Source organism: Bathycoccus prasinos (assembly GCF_002220235.1).
Source record: "Bathycoccus prasinos genomic : chromosome_5".
Lineage (NCBI taxonomy): Eukaryota > Viridiplantae > Chlorophyta > Mamiellophyceae > Mamiellales > Bathycoccaceae > Bathycoccus > Bathycoccus prasinos.
In genome coordinates this window covers 803,059-820,474 of record NC_024004.1, presented here as the reverse complement: position 1 = coordinate 820,474, position 17,416 = coordinate 803,059, and the positions used below count along the sequence as shown (strand labels likewise).

The 17,416-nt window shown below is 50.5% G+C and overlaps 8 protein-coding genes across 8 annotated transcripts; 4 read left to right on the top strand and 4 right to left on the bottom strand.

Moving 5' to 3' along the window:
- Positions 1-3: 3 nt before the first annotated feature.
- On the bottom strand, positions 4-2,472 carry Bathy05g04240 (hypothetical protein; the record flags this gene model as incomplete). The annotated part of the gene is made up of 1 exon (XM_007513050.1): positions 4-2,472. One exon carries the CDS (start codon positions 2,470-2,472, stop codon positions 4-6), a length of 2,469 nt encoding a protein of 822 aa, XP_007513112.1.
- A 174-nt stretch (positions 2,473-2,646) lies between these two features.
- Positions 2,647-3,705, top strand: Bathy05g04230 (deoxyribonuclease tatD; the record flags this gene model as incomplete). The annotated part of the gene is made up of 1 exon (XM_007513136.1): positions 2,647-3,705. The coding sequence occupies one exon, from the start codon at positions 2,647-2,649 to the stop codon at positions 3,703-3,705; it is 1,059 nt and encodes a 352-aa protein (XP_007513198.1).
- Positions 3,706-4,249: 544 nt separating this feature from the next.
- On the top strand, positions 4,250-5,338 carry Bathy05g04220 (predicted protein; the record flags this gene model as incomplete). The annotated part of the gene is made up of 1 exon (XM_007513060.1): positions 4,250-5,338. One exon carries the CDS (start codon positions 4,250-4,252, stop codon positions 5,336-5,338), a length of 1,089 nt encoding a protein of 362 aa, XP_007513122.1.
- Positions 5,339-5,994: 656 nt separating this feature from the next.
- On the top strand, positions 5,995-7,233 carry Bathy05g04210 (unknown protein; the record flags this gene model as incomplete). The annotated part of the gene is made up of 1 exon (XM_007512828.1): positions 5,995-7,233. The coding sequence occupies one exon, from the start codon at positions 5,995-5,997 to the stop codon at positions 7,231-7,233; it is 1,239 nt and encodes a 412-aa protein (XP_007512890.1).
- A 214-nt stretch (positions 7,234-7,447) lies between these two features.
- Bathy05g04200 (predicted protein) lies at positions 7,448-11,623 on the bottom strand (the record flags this gene model as incomplete). The annotated part of the gene is made up of 1 exon (XM_007513259.1): positions 7,448-11,623. One exon carries the CDS (start codon positions 11,621-11,623, stop codon positions 7,448-7,450), a length of 4,176 nt encoding a protein of 1,391 aa, XP_007513321.1.
- Positions 11,624-12,010: 387 nt separating this feature from the next.
- On the top strand, positions 12,011-13,030 carry Bathy05g04190 (predicted protein; the record flags this gene model as incomplete). Its single annotated transcript, XM_007513143.1, has 1 exon — positions 12,011-13,030. One exon carries the CDS (start codon positions 12,011-12,013, stop codon positions 13,028-13,030), a length of 1,020 nt encoding a protein of 339 aa, XP_007513205.1.
- Positions 13,031-13,173: 143 nt separating this feature from the next.
- Positions 13,174-14,682, bottom strand: Bathy05g04180 (hypothetical protein; the record flags this gene model as incomplete). Its single annotated transcript, XM_007513040.1, has 1 exon — positions 13,174-14,682. One exon carries the CDS (start codon positions 14,680-14,682, stop codon positions 13,174-13,176), a length of 1,509 nt encoding a protein of 502 aa, XP_007513102.1.
- A 232-nt stretch (positions 14,683-14,914) lies between these two features.
- Positions 14,915-17,305, bottom strand: Bathy05g04170 (predicted protein; the record flags this gene model as incomplete). The annotated part of the gene is made up of 1 exon (XM_007513149.1): positions 14,915-17,305. The coding sequence occupies one exon, from the start codon at positions 17,303-17,305 to the stop codon at positions 14,915-14,917; it is 2,391 nt and encodes a 796-aa protein (XP_007513211.1).
- Positions 17,306-17,416: the final 111 nt, after the last annotated feature.

The window sequence follows — 17,416 nt, the reverse complement described above, 5'->3', positions numbered from 1 at the left end:
TTTTTACTGATCCCGAGAATCGAACGACGCAAAGCCGCACAACTTAAACACGTGGTAGTACGACTTCTTTTCGATTTTCGAACACCAGTTCCAAGCGGACGTCAATCGACCGTCGATGCACGAACCGGCGTCAAAGAAATTATCTGCACCAGAGCCGTCAAACGCGTGCCTAAAAAAGTCCGTCAAAATCAACTTACGACAGCTCTCCACGCTGTCAAAGGCGTTCTCGATGTATTGGCGCAACTCGCGGTTTTTGCTCGCCAGTTTCGGCAACTCTTTTACTACGAGGACGACCGGCGCTAAAATTCTCGCCACTTGCGTGTACTTGTCGATAAACATTAACGCATTCGGGACGTTGTGGTCGCCCAAGTGAATGACTGAAGATCCGACCCAGTGACCTAATTTCGATTGACATCTGTGCAAAATCTCATGCATGCACTTCAACGTTTGCGGCGAATGTTGGACGCGATTGAGACCTTGACCGGTATTTTGCAACGTGTATCGGTTGTTATCTCGCAACAAATCGTGTTCGGCCAAGTACCAGAGTTTGAACATATCGTTCGCGACTTCTCTCCACAGCATCAGCGATTGAGAAACATACGCGTACTGCCTGCCATGATTATGCGATAGGCGCGCGCCCTCCATCCCTGTGGAGATGCCCAACGAGAACCCTTCCTCGGGTGTTTTAGGATCGAACATATCCGTCAGAAATTTTAACATTTCATCAACCGGGTCGCGATTATAGCGCAAGTACGCGTTGTTGTCCGCGATGGAGTATAAGACGTGCAAAATGTCTTCCGAACTTAAATCTCTCGCCGCGTATTTTTTGCTCAATGTTTCCCTGGCGCGTTCTTTTTGCTTGATCTCTCTTTGCACCTCGTGTCTCGGCTTCCCTTCGTGCATGATTTCCGCCGTCGCGGTAGACATTAAGGGATCGTTGAGCATGTCCAAACCGTTTTCAGATTCCGAAAGCAACCAGTACGCCGTTTTCAACGGTCTCACCAACTTAAACGACAACATCTCTCTCACGTCTGGCGATTGCGAGTCTTGTAACAAATACACCATCTTCCCGTACTCCGATCGCATCTTTTCCGGGTTCATGATTTTATGCCTCCTTCCGATTTCAAATATCATCCCGAAAAAGTTCGCGTTGTCCTTAAACTCGCGGTCTTGAATGAGTTTTTGCCCAGCTCTGTAATCCGAAGCCACGACTAAACCGGACATGATGGCGCAAATCTCTTTAATCATCCTCGCAATTCGTTGCGACCTGGATGACCACGACTGCACGTCAACAACGTCGGTGTACTCGCTCACGTGTAACGCTGCTTCTAACAAACGCAAGTATTTCCGTTCGTCGTGATCTAATCGCAGCGGTATGTATTTGGCGCGCTCTAAGAAGGACTCTCTCGGATTCGCTCCGCCTCCGTTCCTCTTCTTTGCCTCTTCCAGTTTTTTCATCTCAACCTCGATCGCGTTGTTTGGATTTCTCTCCATCAAAAAACCTTTCTTAAATCCGCCTGTGTTGTTGTTGTTGTTGTTTCTATTCTCCCTATTAATATTCTCCGTCGCGACATCGCTCGCGTCCGCCATCACCTGATCCGTAACTTTATCAAATTCTTCTTCCTCTGCTTCTCTTTCTTCTTCTTCTTCTTCTTCCTTTCCGTCTCCTTCTTCTCCTTTTCCGTCTGCCGCCATAACGTGCGTCGCGTCTACGCCAACCTCCCGTATGGCTCTCTTCTGCTCCTCCGTCGCGTTCGCCGCAAACGCTTTCGCCTCCTCCAACGTCTGCTTCAACATTTCAATAAGCTCTTCCGCGTCGTTAGTACTCCCTCCTACAATCTTCTCCTCCATGTCCTTCAAATCCTTCGCCACCATTCTCGAAAACTCCGCGGACTGTTGCCTCGCCACCAGTAACCGTTGTTTCGATTCGCGCATTTCCGACACGCGCAACCGTTCCGATTGGTCCAATTTTTCTCTCAGCATCTCAAAACTCTTCGCTTGGTCCTCCGCCGCCTCTAAATCATCTTCCTCGTCGTCGTTATCGAGCAACGCGTCCAGTTTATCTTTCCGTTTTTTACTGTTCTTCTTATTCTTCTCGTTCTTCTTACTGTTCTTCTTGTTTTTCTTCCTATGCCCGCTCGCTTTTCCCTCCTCCTCTTCCTCCTCCGTGTCCTCGTCGCTACTCCTTTCAATCTCATCATCCTCATCTTCGTCATCATCATCAAAATCATCGTCAACGCCAAACGACAACGATTTCTGGTGCCCTTGACGTAAAGACGGTAACGACGATCGCTCGTTTTGTTGTTGTTGCAGCCTTTTGTTTTTCTTCGACTGCGCGGAGGAACCGCCGCCGAAATACCCGAACACAGCGTCCATATTTATAGTGTATGTGTTTCTCGTTGTTTTTTCTTTTCGTGGGGGTCTCGTTTTGTTCTGCGGGGCAATAGTAATAGGGGACTTTTTCTTCTTCATTTTTTATCTCACATGCGAGCAGGACTTCCTCCGCGCGTTGTCACCGCCGCTGCTCGTTTTTGTCGCGCTTCCCCTCTGAAGAAGAGGTGTTGCTGCTCCCGCACGAGGTCGTCGTTTCTGTCGTTTTCGTCGTCCGCTGCTCGTTCTTCTGTGAACAACGTGAACAAAAACAAAATGCCCGATGTGAAGTTTTGCGACATCGGGGCGAATTTAGTCTCCGCCTCACCCTCGACGTTCGACGGTTTTTACTTCGGCTCGCAAGTGCAGTCGCATCCGGAGGATTCGGAGGACGTTTTGGAGCGAGCGAAACGAGTGGGCGTGAGGGAGATTTTAGTCACCGCGGGAACTTTGGAGGAGGCGAAAGCGGCGGCGAGCAAGTGTCGGATGTGGAACGAAAAGAGTTTTAGGAAGAGTAGTAATAGTATCAATAATGACCGAGAAGGGGCTGATGATGATGAGGATGGTAGCGAAGGGGTGTTTCCGAAGATGTACAGCACGGTCGGCGTGCATCCGACCAGGTGCGACGAGTTTGAGGAAAAGTACGACGGCTCGCCCGAACGGTATTTACAAGCGCTGAAAACGGTCGTTCGAGAGAACGCGGACGTCGTTAAAGCGATTGGCGAGTGCGGATTAGATTACGATCGGTTGCATTTCTGCGAGAAAGAGACGCAGAAGAAGTATTTTCAATTTCAATTCGAGTTGGCGAAGGAGTTTGATTTGCCTTTGTTTTTGCACTCGAGAAACTCGAGGGAGGATTTTTACGAGATTTTGAAGAGGAACGTAAAGCACTTGAGAAAAGGAGCCGTCGTGCACTCGTTCACGGGAACTCGAGAAGAATTCGAAGAGTTGTTAGCGCTGGACGATAAGATATATATCGGCGTCAACGGGTGTTCGCTGAAAACGGAAGAGAACGTAAACGTGGTCCAATCCATCCCGCTCGATCGCATGCTCTTGGAAACGGACGCGCCGTGGTGCGCCGTCAAAAAAACGCACTTTGGGAACACATTTTTGGAAGGAGGAGAAAACAGTAATCGAATCCAGACTCTGTTCGGCACACCGGTGAAACCGAAAAAATGGCAAAAAGGCTCGATGATTAAAGACCGCAGCGAACCGTGTCAAATCGCGACGGTGTGCGAAATCGTCGCCGGATGTAAAGAAACGTCCTACGAAGACGTCGCGGAGGCGTGTTATCGAAACTCTCGCGATCTGTTCTTCTCCCCTTCTTCTTCGTAATATTCTTTAAATTCTTTGTATAATGTTGTTGTTGTTCGCGCGTGTAATATATATTGTATGTATTGTGTATTTCTTTCGCTTCTCTTTTTGCTTCTTTCTACTATTAATCGTCTAATATCAATTTCGTCAACCCGCCAGATGAACTAATACTAAGATGTTGAATGAGATGTGAACACAAAGGAAAAAAATTGGCGTTTCTGTCTTTTTTGAAAAAAATGAAAAAAAAAAAAAAACACCAAAAACACCAAAAAGAGAGCAAAAAAGAAAAAGAGGAAAGAGAGAGGGAAAAAAGGAGGAAAGCGGAAAGCAAAAAGCGCGCGTGGCAAAGAATTTGAGATCTCAAATAATCCGCCGATGTGTCTTCCAATCAAATGAAAACGAGTGACTCTGAACGCTTTCTATTGGCCATTATAATCTTTTTTAAAAACCTTCTCGCGTTTTCTCTCATCTGTTCACACATAAATATCTCACGCACACATACACAGACGACGATCTGTTCTTCTCGCGCGTTTACGTTACATACTAAGTGAGCGTGAATACCACGATGGCTTCTTCTTCCGCGACGACGAGCGCGATGTTTTCTCGCACTTCTTCTGTTTTTACGAAGAAATCTTCGACGACGACGACGGTTCGATCATCGGCCATTTCCCGCAAAACAACGAAGGCATCTGCTTCTTCTTCTTCTTCTTCGAAGAAGAAGAAGGAGCAAAAGCAACAACAACAACAACAACAACAGTTCTTGGGAATCGCCTCCACTTCTTTGTTGTTAGCCGCGACTCCTTTACCAGCGAGTGCGTCCGAGTTGACGGAAAAGCTCGCCGGGTTCTTAGACGCCGTGGATGCAGCCTCGGAAACCGTCGCCAGTGGCGTCTCGCAAACCGTGGAAGTGGCGAAGCAAGTGAAAGAGGCGTACGACGAAGCAGTCCCGGTGGTGACGCCGTACGCGGAGCGCGCGTTTGAAGCGGCGAAACCGTTAGGGGAAGCGGCTGGTGGGTTAGCGAACAAATACGTGGCTCCGGTCGCGGCGGATGTGATTAGCAAAGCCTCCACGGGCGCGAGCGGGGTGGTGACGCAAGCGTCGGGCGCGTTGAAGCAGCAAGGCGTGGACGTCGCGCCGGTTGTTTCCGTGGTCGAGACGACCGGTAAGAGCGCGGTGGATGCGGCGTTGCCGATTGGGAAGCAAGCGTTGGAGTACGTGTCCACGGCTTCGGCCGGCGAGCTCGGTTTGTTGGCGATCGGCGCGTACGTCGCGTACTTGATCTTGCCGGGCGTCTTGGGCGTCTTCGCCGGCGCGGCGAGAGGCTACGCCGGCGACGTTGGCGCGTTGGAAGCGTACGAAATGGTCCTGTCTGGTAACACCAATATCATCGACTTGCGATCGGAAAATGACAAAGCGAAATCCGGGCCAAACCCGCCGAAAGGGAGAGTTTTAGAGGTGGACGCCAAAGGCGAATCGGTCGAAGTCACCGCGTTGAAAGTAAGCGCCATGAACGGCGTCGGTAAGGGAAAGAAGTACATCATCGTCGGCGGCAACAGCAAAGGGTTCGCCAAAGCGTTGAAAAACAAAGGGTTCAACAAAGTCTTCGTCTTAAAAGGTGGCTACGGGGCGTGGAGAAACGCCGGTTTGCCGTAAATTAAATGTTTTCGCATGCGTAATAACAACAACAACAACACCATTGTATAAAAACGTTGAGCGTAATAACGAGTTTGATGAAAGAGAGAGAGAGAGAGAGAAGTTTATATGCTTATTACACACTACGACGAGAAGTGAGAATATAAACACACACACGCACAGAAAGAAAGAAAGAAAGGTATAGTATATTATGATATTAAACCTCTACTACCGCTTTAAAACTCTTCTCTGGTAAGTATTTAAGGTTTACCCAATTAAGAATAAAGAGACTCTCAACGCACTACAATAAACTATTATTTACTCCTCTCCCCGTACGACTCGCGAGATCCTTCTCCTCTCTCTCTCTCTCTCTCTCTCTCTCTCTCGTGTGTGTGTGTGTGTGTGCGTGTGTCACCAGAAAAGAGCGCACCAGGAGCGCCCGAGAGTGAAGAAGACGTCGTCCAAATCCAATCCGCTTCGTGTGAAGATATTTTGACGCTTTTTCCCAACGGGCATCAAGGTGTTGGTGTTGTTGTTAAAACTCCCGCTCGTCGATCTCTCTCTCTCTCTTTGATCGCGCGTCTGTCTGTCTTTTCGAGAGCGCGTTTGAAGTCTGGCGAGGAAGAGTACTCGAGAGAGAGAGGAAGAGACGACTAAAACGCATTTAACATCCAAAGATGACGGACGAGGAAGGACTTCTGTTCGATCGATTCGGAGAAATCATCGCGGACGCGAGCGATGTGATCGACGCGATGATTTCCACGCAAATTTCGATTTCGACGATAAAAAAGAACGAGTACGATTCCGAGGACGACAACGGAAGGGAGACGATGCGTGGTGTCGCCGAACGGGCGAGAAGTATGAAAGCTCGAGTGAAAGCACTCGCGAAGGAGTATTTGACGCTCAGGGCGGCGGCGTCGAAAGCGAAACGGGAGGAAGAAGGTTCCGGAGGAGGAGAACAACTGAGAGACGCGTTACTTCAAGCGCGCGCAGACGCGGCGGAACGAGAGAACGCAAAGTTAAAGATGGCACTGAAAGAAGCGAAAGAAGATTGCGCGTTATTGGTGCGAGCGGCGCGGATGGCCAGGGAGGAGTTTACGAGGTTAGATAAGCTGGAAGAGGAGGAAGACGAGGAAGGGGATGAAGACGACGACGCGGTCACGGTGAAGTCGTTAGCGAGTAGTGGCGGCGCGACGTACGGGTCCGGCGTGCAAACTTTATTCAACGCGCAGGACGAAGACGAAGAAGACGAAGAAGACGATGACGACGACGGTCGAGGTCGGGGTCGTACCGAAACGCAGTCCTTACACGACATATTAGATTTGGACGATCAGTACAACGCGGCTTTGGAAAAGTTGCGGACGGCGAATATTTCTTCCTCAGCAGCAGCATCAGTAGCTAATGATAACGATGATAGCACTCACAACAATAGTCTCGCGGCGTCGATCGCGAGAAAAAATGCAGCTCAAAACAAGGATGAAGTCACGGAGACGGCCAAAGCGGCTGCGATGTTTGCGGCCACCGCGGCTTTATATTCGCACTCCGGTTTAAACGCAGTCCCGAATTCAGGAGGTAAGAATACGAATAAAAGCAGCACTTCGGAAGTCTCATCTGGGACGACTTCCAAGAGCGGCGGTCAAACGCCAGCGGCAGCTCTGTGCGTGGACGACGAAAGCGATCAAGGTCAAGTTTTTCGAACGCCCGTTTTGGTCGTCTCCGATCATCCAGACGCCTTGTCTTCTTCGGACGAAGACAAGGAGTTGGACGGGGAAGGGTCCATGCAAAACGCACTCGATCGAGTATTTTTCGGAGATGACGACGAGGACGAAGTCGATTCGCCGTCAGGTTTCGGAACTACGACGACGAAGAAGAGGGGAGAGAATAAGATGTCGTTCTTGAACGCGTTACCTCCGTAATGCAGCAAAGTGGGGAAACGATAGAAGAGACGATCATGATGATAGTCACACATTATTTATATATTCGTATGAAATAAATTACTCTATACGTACGCTTTGGCTACGCGTGTTCACACTTTTCTTTCTCCCTCTTTCTCTCTCTCTCTTTCTCTTTTTCTTCTCAATTATTACTCTCACTTATTTTAAACCGTTTTGTTGTTCTTCTTTATTATTATTAGTTCGCATCGCACCAATCGGCGGCGTTCTGGAACATCTTCAACCACGGCCCGACGTCTTGAACGTTTGCGTCTTTCGGCGACCAGGGCAACTGCCATCCCAAAAACGCGCGCTCCGGGTGCGGCATCATCGCCAAGTGTCGGCCATCTTTTGAGCACAAACCTGCGATACCTTCTGGAGACCCGTTCGGATTCAACGGATATTCCGTGGTTGGTTTTCCGGCGCTATCGACGTATCGCACCGCGCACTGACCGGATTTGGAGAGTTCGGAAATGACGCTCGAGTCTGGGAAGTGCGCTTTACCTTCGCCGTGCGCGCACCAGACTCCCATTCGCGACCCACCCATATCTTTAAGCATAATGGACGGGGTGTTTGAATCGATACCAACCGTCACAAATCGGCTTTCAAATCTACCCGAGTCGTTGTGAATAAATCTCGGTTGTTTTGCGTCAGGAGTTTCCGCAACCTTGCCGGTTTGAGACGGGATGAATCCTAACAAAGCCATCAACTGGCATCCGTTGCATACGCCCAAGGAAAACGTGTCTTTTCGTTCGTAAAATTCTTTGAACTGATTCTTTAAGTTTTCGTTAAATCGAATACCACCGGCCCAACCCTTGGCGGAATCTAACACGTCCGCGTAAGAGAAGCCACCGACGAAAACGAGACCTCGGAAATCGCTCAAGTTGGTTTTACCGGTGAGCAAATCGGACATGGTCACGTCCCACGGGTCCATGCCGGCGGAGTAAACCGCGGCAGCCATTTCGCGGTCGCCGTTGGAACCCTCTTCACGGACGATCGCAACTTTCGCTTTATTCGTTCGCGAAAGTTTCGCCGGATCGGTTGGTTTTAAATCGTACGTGAGCTTCCACGTCGGCGCTTTGCGGTTGCGCAAGCCGGCTTTCTCCATCGCGACTGTTTTGTTCGAGGATTGTAATTTTTCGAGTTCAAACGAGGTGTGTTCCCACGCGTCTCGTAAGTTGGCCGTGGTGTCGTCGATGACAATCGCGCCGTTGTGCTTGATGGAAACTTTCCCATCGTTGGTGACCGAGCCGATAGTTCTCGCCGTGACGTTTTTCCCGGCGTACGCTTGCAAGACGTGTTGTTCGTTCTCCGGGGAGACTTCCAAGACGACGGACAACTCTTCCGCGAACAACGCCGCGTTGGCGTCTGGGCCGGGGAGCTCGACGTCCACGCCAGCCGTGGTGGATGGAAAGGCCATTTCCAACACGGAAACAACTGGTCCACCATCAGAAACGTCGTGACCGGCGGAAATTTTACCGTCCTCGACGAGCCGTTGCGTCGTCTCCCACGCGTTTCTAAACGTCTCGATATCGTCCATGTCCGGAACGTCGTCGCCGACTTGGTCGTACGCTTGCGCCATGGCTGAAGCACCCAATCGTCTCTTCGAGCCATCTTTAGACCCGTATTCGACTAAAACCAATTTACCGGAACCTGGCAACTTAGCGTCGGCGGTGACGCATTTGGTCACGTCTGGGACGGTGACGTACGAAGACATGACCAAAGTTCCGGGCGTTTTGACAACTTCACCACCCGCTCTAGCCGCCATGGATAAGGAATCCTTGCCACCATCAATGGCAACGCCGAGTTGAATCATCGTATCTTTCAACGCATCGCACGCGTCGTACATGTGCGCGCCTTCCCCGTCCAATTTCGCAGCGTACATCCAGTTTCCGGAATACTTGATATCTTTCAAACCGGTGGTGTTGGCGAACGCCAAGTTAGTCAAGGATTCCCCTAACGTGACTCTCGCCATCGCTCTCGGATCGATTAAACCCTTGATCGGCGCTTCGCCAATACTCGTCGCACCACCAGTCTTGCCAAAGTGCGTTTGCGAAATCACAGCGCAGTCGTTCACCGGGATTTGCAATTCTCCGGCGCACTGTTGTTGGACGATTAAGCCAGTAACTGAACGATCGACTTTTGTGGTTAAAAAGCGTTTCGAGCACACGGACGGTAACTTCAACACGCGACCGAGAACGTCTTTTGGCGAATCCGTGATCGTCAACGGTTTCACCGACGGCGGCGCTCTCTTCAAATCGTACTTTTTCTTCGGCACGTCGCCCAAGACCTTTTCTAAATCCAAATCTTCCGGGAACTCGCCAACCGTACCAGGCTTAGCCAACGGATCTTTCAACGTCACGCGACCACTGCCGTTTATAGATCCGAGCACGCTAAATGGGCATCGCTCTCTCGCACAAACCTTTTCGATGATCGGTAACGATTCTGGTTTGATGAGCATGGCGGAGTTTTCTTGGTACTCGGCGCCCCAAATTTCGAGGACGGACATGGTCTCGTCGCCAAGTTTCACCGCGCGAATGTTAATCTCTCCACCTTTCGGGTAGATCAACTCCTTGACGACGTTACAGTTCCCGCCGGCACCTTGATCGTGAATGCTCAAAATTGGGTTCTTGTCCATCAACTCCACGCACGCTTTCACCACGCGGTTCAATTTGTTACTCATTTCCGCGTCGCCTCTTTGGACGGCGTTGAAATCCAAGCTCGCGTTCGCTTCGTCTTCGCCGCCGGCTTTAGAGGACGCAGCACCGCCGCCCATGCCGATTCTATACGCCGGACCACCGATTTTAACGACCAACATGCCCAAATCGCCTTCTTGTTTTTCCAAGTTGGTGTGATCGATTTGACCGAAACCGGCGGAAAACATGATTGGCTTAATATATTCGCGTCGTTCGCCGTTCGGTAAACGGCTTCCGAACGTTCGACAATAACCAGCAATAACCGGTTCGCCAAACTTGTTCCCGTAATCGCTCGCGCCGTTCGAGGCGTCGATTAAAATTTGCAACGGCGACGCCAAGTTGCTCGGGTACTGGAACGATTTGTCTTCGTGCGGCAACTCATTCCCGGGCATTTGTAAGTTACCGACGACATACCCGGCGGTTCCGGCGACTAAAGTCGACCCAACGCCAGTCGCGTGCGTGTCGCGAATTCTTCCGCCAGTGCCAGTTTCCGCGCCTGGATACGGCGCGACCCCGCTGGGAAAGTTGTGCGTCTCCGCGGTTAACAACAAATCGTAATCCACTTTCCTCGGTTGCATGCTCGTGCTCTCTCCGGCGTTCACTGGTCTCAACGGCGTGCACTCGTACCCTCGAATCGCACTCGAATTATCTTTAAACGAAATCGAAGAGTTATGCATCGGCGCGCCTTCAATCGTCTCTTTCACCATCTTAAACAACGACTTCTCAATCGGCACCCCGTCCACGGTTAACTTCCCGCTGAAAAACCAATGCCTCGAGTGTTCCGAGTTTGATTGCGCCATATCGAACAATTCCACGTTCGTTGGATTCCTCTTGATGTCCTCCCCGAACAGTTGCATGTAAAAATCAAAATCTTGATCGTCAAACGCCAAGCCGAGTTCTTTATCCACCTTCTCCAACGCTTTCCTCCCTTCGGTTAAAATCGGCACCTCGTACACCTCCGGAATCGTCGCGTCCAACGAAAAACTCATCAACGGTTCGTCGAACACGCACTCCGTCATCCGATCGTGCACTTCTTTCGCGAACAGTACCTTTACCTCCTGATTTTCCATCTTCGTCCCGTCCGCGCGAAACAACTCGAACCTTCGGCTCCTCTCCAAACGTTTCACCTCGGGAACGCCGCAGGAATTACATATCGACACCGCGTTCGTGCTCCACGCGGATTGAAACGCCAGTCTTGGGCCGACTTCAACCACGGATGGTGCGATATCGCCGGATAAACTCGTTTTTTCGCCGAACAAGTCCGGTTCGTACGTCTCCCGTAAGAGCCACTCCAACGTCGCCATCTTCTCCGCCGACAACGAAGTCGTCAACTCGACGTTGAAACACTGCTCGGTTTTGATCGACCCGATGATCAGACTTTCATTTCCTGACGATGATTCGGAAAGTAGTTTACGATTGACTTTCGCGACGAGCGTCTCGCACGCCTCTTCGGAGAGAAACGGCGTTCGGAAGAGTCGAAGCACGCGAGTACTTCTCGTCGTCTCTAAAGATGATGATGCTTCCTTTTCGGGGGAGGCGGATGCACATCTCGTCGTCGTCTGTCTTCTTCCTCTGTTGATATTCTTATTATAATTCTTCACTCTCGTCGCTCCAAGAACAAAAGAAACACCGCTCTTTCCAAAAAGAGGCGTCGTCGTCGTCGTTTTGGTCGAAGTCATCTTCTTTCGAATGAGGATGATATGCGCGCGTGACCAAACACCTCTTCTGAGGATGGATGTCAAACGACGACGGTTTTTGAAAATTTTTGAATTTTTTTCCATCAAAAACCCTAAACAATAGTCTTTCAAAAAACGAGAGCAGAACACACGAACGCACACGAAAGTCATCAGTCGACTTTCTGTTGTTTACTCTAAAAGACGAGAAAAAACGAGCGCAGTATTCGTTCGACCAAAAGTGTCGCGTGGTTGGTGCGCGCTTCAAAGGCGAGAGAGAGAGAGAAAGAGAGAGAGAGAGTTCAAAATCATCATCCAAAGTTTTTTTTACAGTTACAAAAAGAAGAGTAAAAGAAGAGCGCACGAGGTGTTTGTTTTGCACAAAACGTAGAAATGGCAAACTTCATCCCACCTTCGATCCGACACTCCGTGCACACCGTGGTGAAATCCGCGGTGGAATCCATCACGTCTGTTCCGACGGGATCGTCGCAATTTTTAGAAAACGGAACGCTCACCCCGGAGGATTTCGTCAAAGCGGGGGACTATCTCGTCGAAACGTGCCCGACGTGGCAGTGGAAAAAAAGCAGCGCTCGAGAAACGAGGAAGAAATATTTACCGGAAGAGAAACAATACTTAGCGACGAGGAACGTGCCGTGCAGAAAACGCGCGAAAGCGATGGAGGAGTATTGCGGGAAAGAAGTCGCACTGAGCGGAGAAGACGAGGGGTGGGTGGAAGCCGGGAACAAGGAGGCCCCGTCGTCGCAACGCGCGGATGGCGACGACGACGATTTAGACGACGACGGAGAAGGCGGGAACGGGGAGGGGGAGGACGGCGTCGTCGACGAGATTCCGGATATTAGCCGAGTGAACGTAGAAGATAATGATAGAGATGATGATAACGACGGCGACGACGACGACGACGAGTCTATTCCAGACATGGAAGACGTGGACGAAGACGACGCTATTCTCATCGCCGCGCCGAAGAAGGAAAAAAACAACGAAGATTTATTGCGCACGCGAACATACGACGTTTCCATCACCTGGGATAAATACTACCAAACGCCGCGAGTTTGGTTGAATGGATACGACGAGCAAAGAAACAGTCTCCCACCGAAATTGGTATACGAAGACATAAGCGCGGATCACGCGAAAAAGACAGTCACGATAGACCCGCATCCGCACACGAACGTCTCCTCGGCTTCGGTGCATCCGTGCAAACACGCGAGCGTGATGAAAAAGTTGGTGAAAATGATGACAACGTCCGCTGCAGGAGGAGGGGGAGATGGAGAAGAAGAAGAGGAGGAGGAGGAGGAGGAAGAAAAACCGAGCGTGGAGAGATATTTAATCGTGTTTTTGAAGTTTATGCAATCCGCGATGCCGACGATTGAATACGATTTCACCACGAACGGGTGATACGACGTGTGGTTACACAGGCGCGGGGAGACCCTTTTCTTAAATGTACTTTAAAACACATAATGGTAGCGCAAGCAAAAGAATATACAAAACAACAATTAATTTCACCTAACCTACTACTAGTACTACACATACCTAAACATCTAGATTCTACTATCAATACTCCTATCAATGTCAAGGTCATCTCTTTCACCTGCATCGCTCAAAGAAGACGAGGGCGGCATGCTACTTTCTAATCTCACAAAGCCGCTCATATCTATTTCTATGATGTTATCGACGACCGTGTTTGTTGTCGGCACGACTCGTTTTCCAAACGCCATCTTCAACGCAAAGACGAGTGATAAAATCGTATTCCCGGCAGCCGCGATGAAGAACAAGCCTCCCCCACCAACTCTATCGTACACGCGTCCACCACAAATAGCGCCTAAAAAAGCTCCCAGTGAGTTCATCCCGGAGAAGAACCCCATCACCGCAGCGCGTAAATCTTCCGGCGCGAGTAACCGCGAGAATTCAACGCCTACGGACCAATACAATCCAAAGGTGATGCCGTGAAGTAATTGTAACGGCAACACGAACCACGGACTCCCAAACGATTTCAAAGACGCGTATCCCAACTGTCGAAAGATGTACGCGACGAGAATAAGTAACATCGAACGGTCTAAACCTAAAAACTCTTTAATTTTCTTCTCGTGAAAGAACACCGGCACTTCCGCGACACACGTGAAGAAAAGCGCGAGACCCATCAATATTGGAGGCGCTCCTAACGTCTCCAAGTGCAAGAATAAATACGTGTCCGTTAATGCCATACTCAACGCCATGAGTAAAAACAAAAGGAAAACTAAAAACGCGCTCGGTTCGGTGACGATTCGAAACGTGCGCTTGGAGACGTCGTTGAAATCGGCGAACGAGGCAGTTCGTTTCATTTTCGAAGGAGTGCCGTCCGCACCAACCCTACCGCCGCGGCCACCACCACCGCGATTACGACTACTGCTACTCGCGACACCCACCATCCTTTCGTTTTCGCCTTCGTCGTCATTCATCACCACAATCTCTGCATCGTCTCCTTCGTCCGCTACTGTCTTCTCGTGATGCTCCATCCTCAACGCAATCGCGCTCGCCATCGAAAACAGAATAACGTACGCCAAAAATGGCGCGAACTGCGCGTTCTTCTCCTCCGTCAACACCAATCCCATCAGCGGCGCGAAAACGTACCCCCATCCTACGGCACCCCACAACCTCACCTTCCCGTACGATATCGAACTTCTCGGATTCCGCTCGAGATGTTTCGATACCATAAAATTCGTCGCGTTATCCGCCAAGAAAAAGCCACCCGAGCCGAACGTTTCCGTCACCAAAACGTGCGCTAATATTCTCCCAAACTCTCTCTTTTGAAAATAAAGACTTCCGTACCCACACGCGGACGCGAATAAGCAAAACGCGTGTATTTTGCTGTGCAGTTTCGTGTAATCCGCAATCTGCCCCCACATTGGTTGAATGCCGAATCCTATTAAAGGTTTACACGCCGCGATGATGCCGATTTGCGACGGCGATAAATTCCAGTGACGGAATATCACCGGGAGGTACGGAATAAGGACCGCGAGTCCGCCGCAGAAGATGAAGTACCACACGCAACAGTAATAAATGGGAGGCATGGTATTCCTCGCAGTACCTCTCTTAATGTATTTACGACGAGAGCGCAGCTAAAACAGGCACAGTAGCGCGCATCGTGGTGAAGAAGGAGTGAGAAGCGTGAGAGCGTACTGCGCGCTTTTTTTTCTGAAAATTGCTTTTGGAAGGTGTGCGAGATGTTCTGTATTCATAATATAAACGAGAGTTTGTTTTCAATTAAAAATGATGTGTTTATGACGATGATGGTATAATAAATCAAGCAGCTTCTTCGAGCCTCTGAATGAGCGCCGCTTTGAGACCATCTTGCGGGAGGTTCCTCTTCTCGAGTTCAACTTTGAGTTGCGCGACGGTCATTTTGGAGAAGTCGGCGTCAGTTTCTTGTTGTTGTTGTTCGGTCTCCGTCGTCGTCGGCGCCGGAGCTGGGGCGGCGTTTTCAGCATCCGCGTCGGCTAATTCAGCCGGTTGGTGTTGCTCTTCGGCTGCTGGGACCATCGCTCCGCCTTCCTCTTGTTGCTGGGCGTCGGCATCCGCGTCGGCTATGGGCTCGTCTTCAGTCGCGGCGGCGGCTGGCGCTTCTCCTTGTTGCTGTTGTTGTTGTTGTTGTTGTTGTTGTTTCTCCGCTCTGTTCTTATTGCCTCTCTCGATGGTTTCGTTGATCAACGCCACGCATTTTTGTACGTTTTCTGGGATGCCAACGATACGAATGGATTGCGTCTCGTTGTCCGCATGGACGTTGCAATTGGACACTCTTCGAATGCGCGTGATGTTGACACCTTTACGGCCCAAGACTAAACCGATTTTCCCCGGCGCTTCTATCGTTTCGATGATTTCGCCCTCCTTCGGTTCGTAGGTTTCCTCTTTATTGTTCTGTTGTCGCGATTGTTGTTGTGGTTGTTGTTGCTGCTGTTGCTGCTGATGATGTTGATGTTGATTGTGTTGTTTTACCGGTAGCGGATCGCCTTCCTCTTCTCGCGCTCTTTTTGTCGCTTGGCCTAAATAACACAACTCCTGCACCAACAAAACAGCCTCGATAACCTTCTCCGGGAACCCGTGGTAAGACACCGCTTTCTTCTCGTCCCAAACCTTGAACGAACAGTCCATGATTCGTTGCAACTCTTTGTGCGTGTTGAATTTTTTGCCGATGATCAATCCCAAGTTCTCGCCGACGACTTCCTCGTAACTGACTTTGCCTCGCTCATCTTGAGGAAGTTGCAAGATGAAATCAGTTTGGATTGGCTCGTACGGTTGAATGTTTCTTCTCGCCGCCTCCTCTCTGAGTTTGTCTATTAAAGTGAGATGTACGATACCGCCGTCGTTCCCTCGTTGACGTTTTCCGGCGGAGTTTGGTCCACCAACTCCATGATCGTCCAATGGTGGATAATCGTCCTCGTATCGACCTCGTTTCATACCGCTTCCGCCGCCGCCGCCGCCGCCAATCGTGTGTCTCAAATCTCTGCTATCGCGTTGGTGTGGCGGCGGTCCTCTTCCTCCTCCTCCTCCAACTTGCGCGGTGGCGTCCATAAGCCTTGAATCGATTAAATCATTAATAGCTTCGATGGCCATTTGAATTCCACGGGGCGGGCCAGAAATTTCCACCGTCGTCTTATCTTGATTGCAGTTAATTTTACAACCGGACATCTGCTCCAACTTCTTCACGTTGGCGCCTCTTGGGCCGACGACTAAACCGTTGTTGCCTTCGGTGTTCATAACGTAGACGTCGTAATCATCGTCTCGCGGTTTCACTGGCGGTGGCGCCCGTCTATCTTCGTACCCTCTTTGAGCCGGTGGATTACCGCCGGCTGGTAACGGCGGTTGCACGGGCTCTAAAGCAGGGTCCGCGTAGCGCTCGTCGTAACGATACGGCGCCGCAGTGGCGTTCAATGGAGCTGGTTCTCGGTCGCGGTATCCGCCTCCGCCTCTTCCTCGATCATATCCAGCACCTCTTCCTCCTCCTCTGCCTGCATCTAACGGCGGGTACCTGGAATCGTACCTTTCATCGTACCTCGCGTCGTACGGGGTCTGTTGTTGCTGTCGGTCGTACCCTCTTCCTCCTCCTCCTCCTCTGTCGTATCCTCCTCTATACGGCGCCGAATTTTGATCGTATCTCTCTCCGCCGCCGTACCCTCCTCGCCCGTGTTGTTGCGCGGGCGGATATCTATCGTCGTACCTCGAGTCGTATCTCGTATCACCTCTTCCTCCTCTCCCTCTGTCTTGGTATCCGCCGCCCCGTCCGCCGCCTCGGCCGCCGTAGCCGGTATTATTCGCGAACTGCTGCGCCACGTGCTGCGGCCTTTGATAATCTCCTCCTCCTCTGTTGGGCGGCTGATTATACCTGTTATTGTTATTGTTATTATTATTATTATTATTTGATCTCGGTGGATGTTGCTGATCCGGTTGCGGTACTTGTTGGTCCATCATCGAGCGTTGTTGTTGTTGTTGTTGTTGTTGTTCCCGAGGCTGATTATTCCCACCTCCTGATCCTCCTCCACCACGTCTTGGCGCGCGATCGTCCTCGTCCGAATAATTCTCGCGTTGCCCTCCTCCCGTCTGAATCGTCGTCTGAATCGTGGCGGCGTTGTACTGCTCGTTGTTCGGATTAAACGGATCTTGTTCTTCTCCTCCTGCTCCTCCTCCTTCTTCTTCCATTTCACTCGTCGCAGGTTTTAGAGGAGAACTCTTCTTTGTAGCCGTCTAAACTCTCTCGATCGACGGAGATGAATTCGATGTTCGATCGGATTTTTGTACGACTTCGAGGCC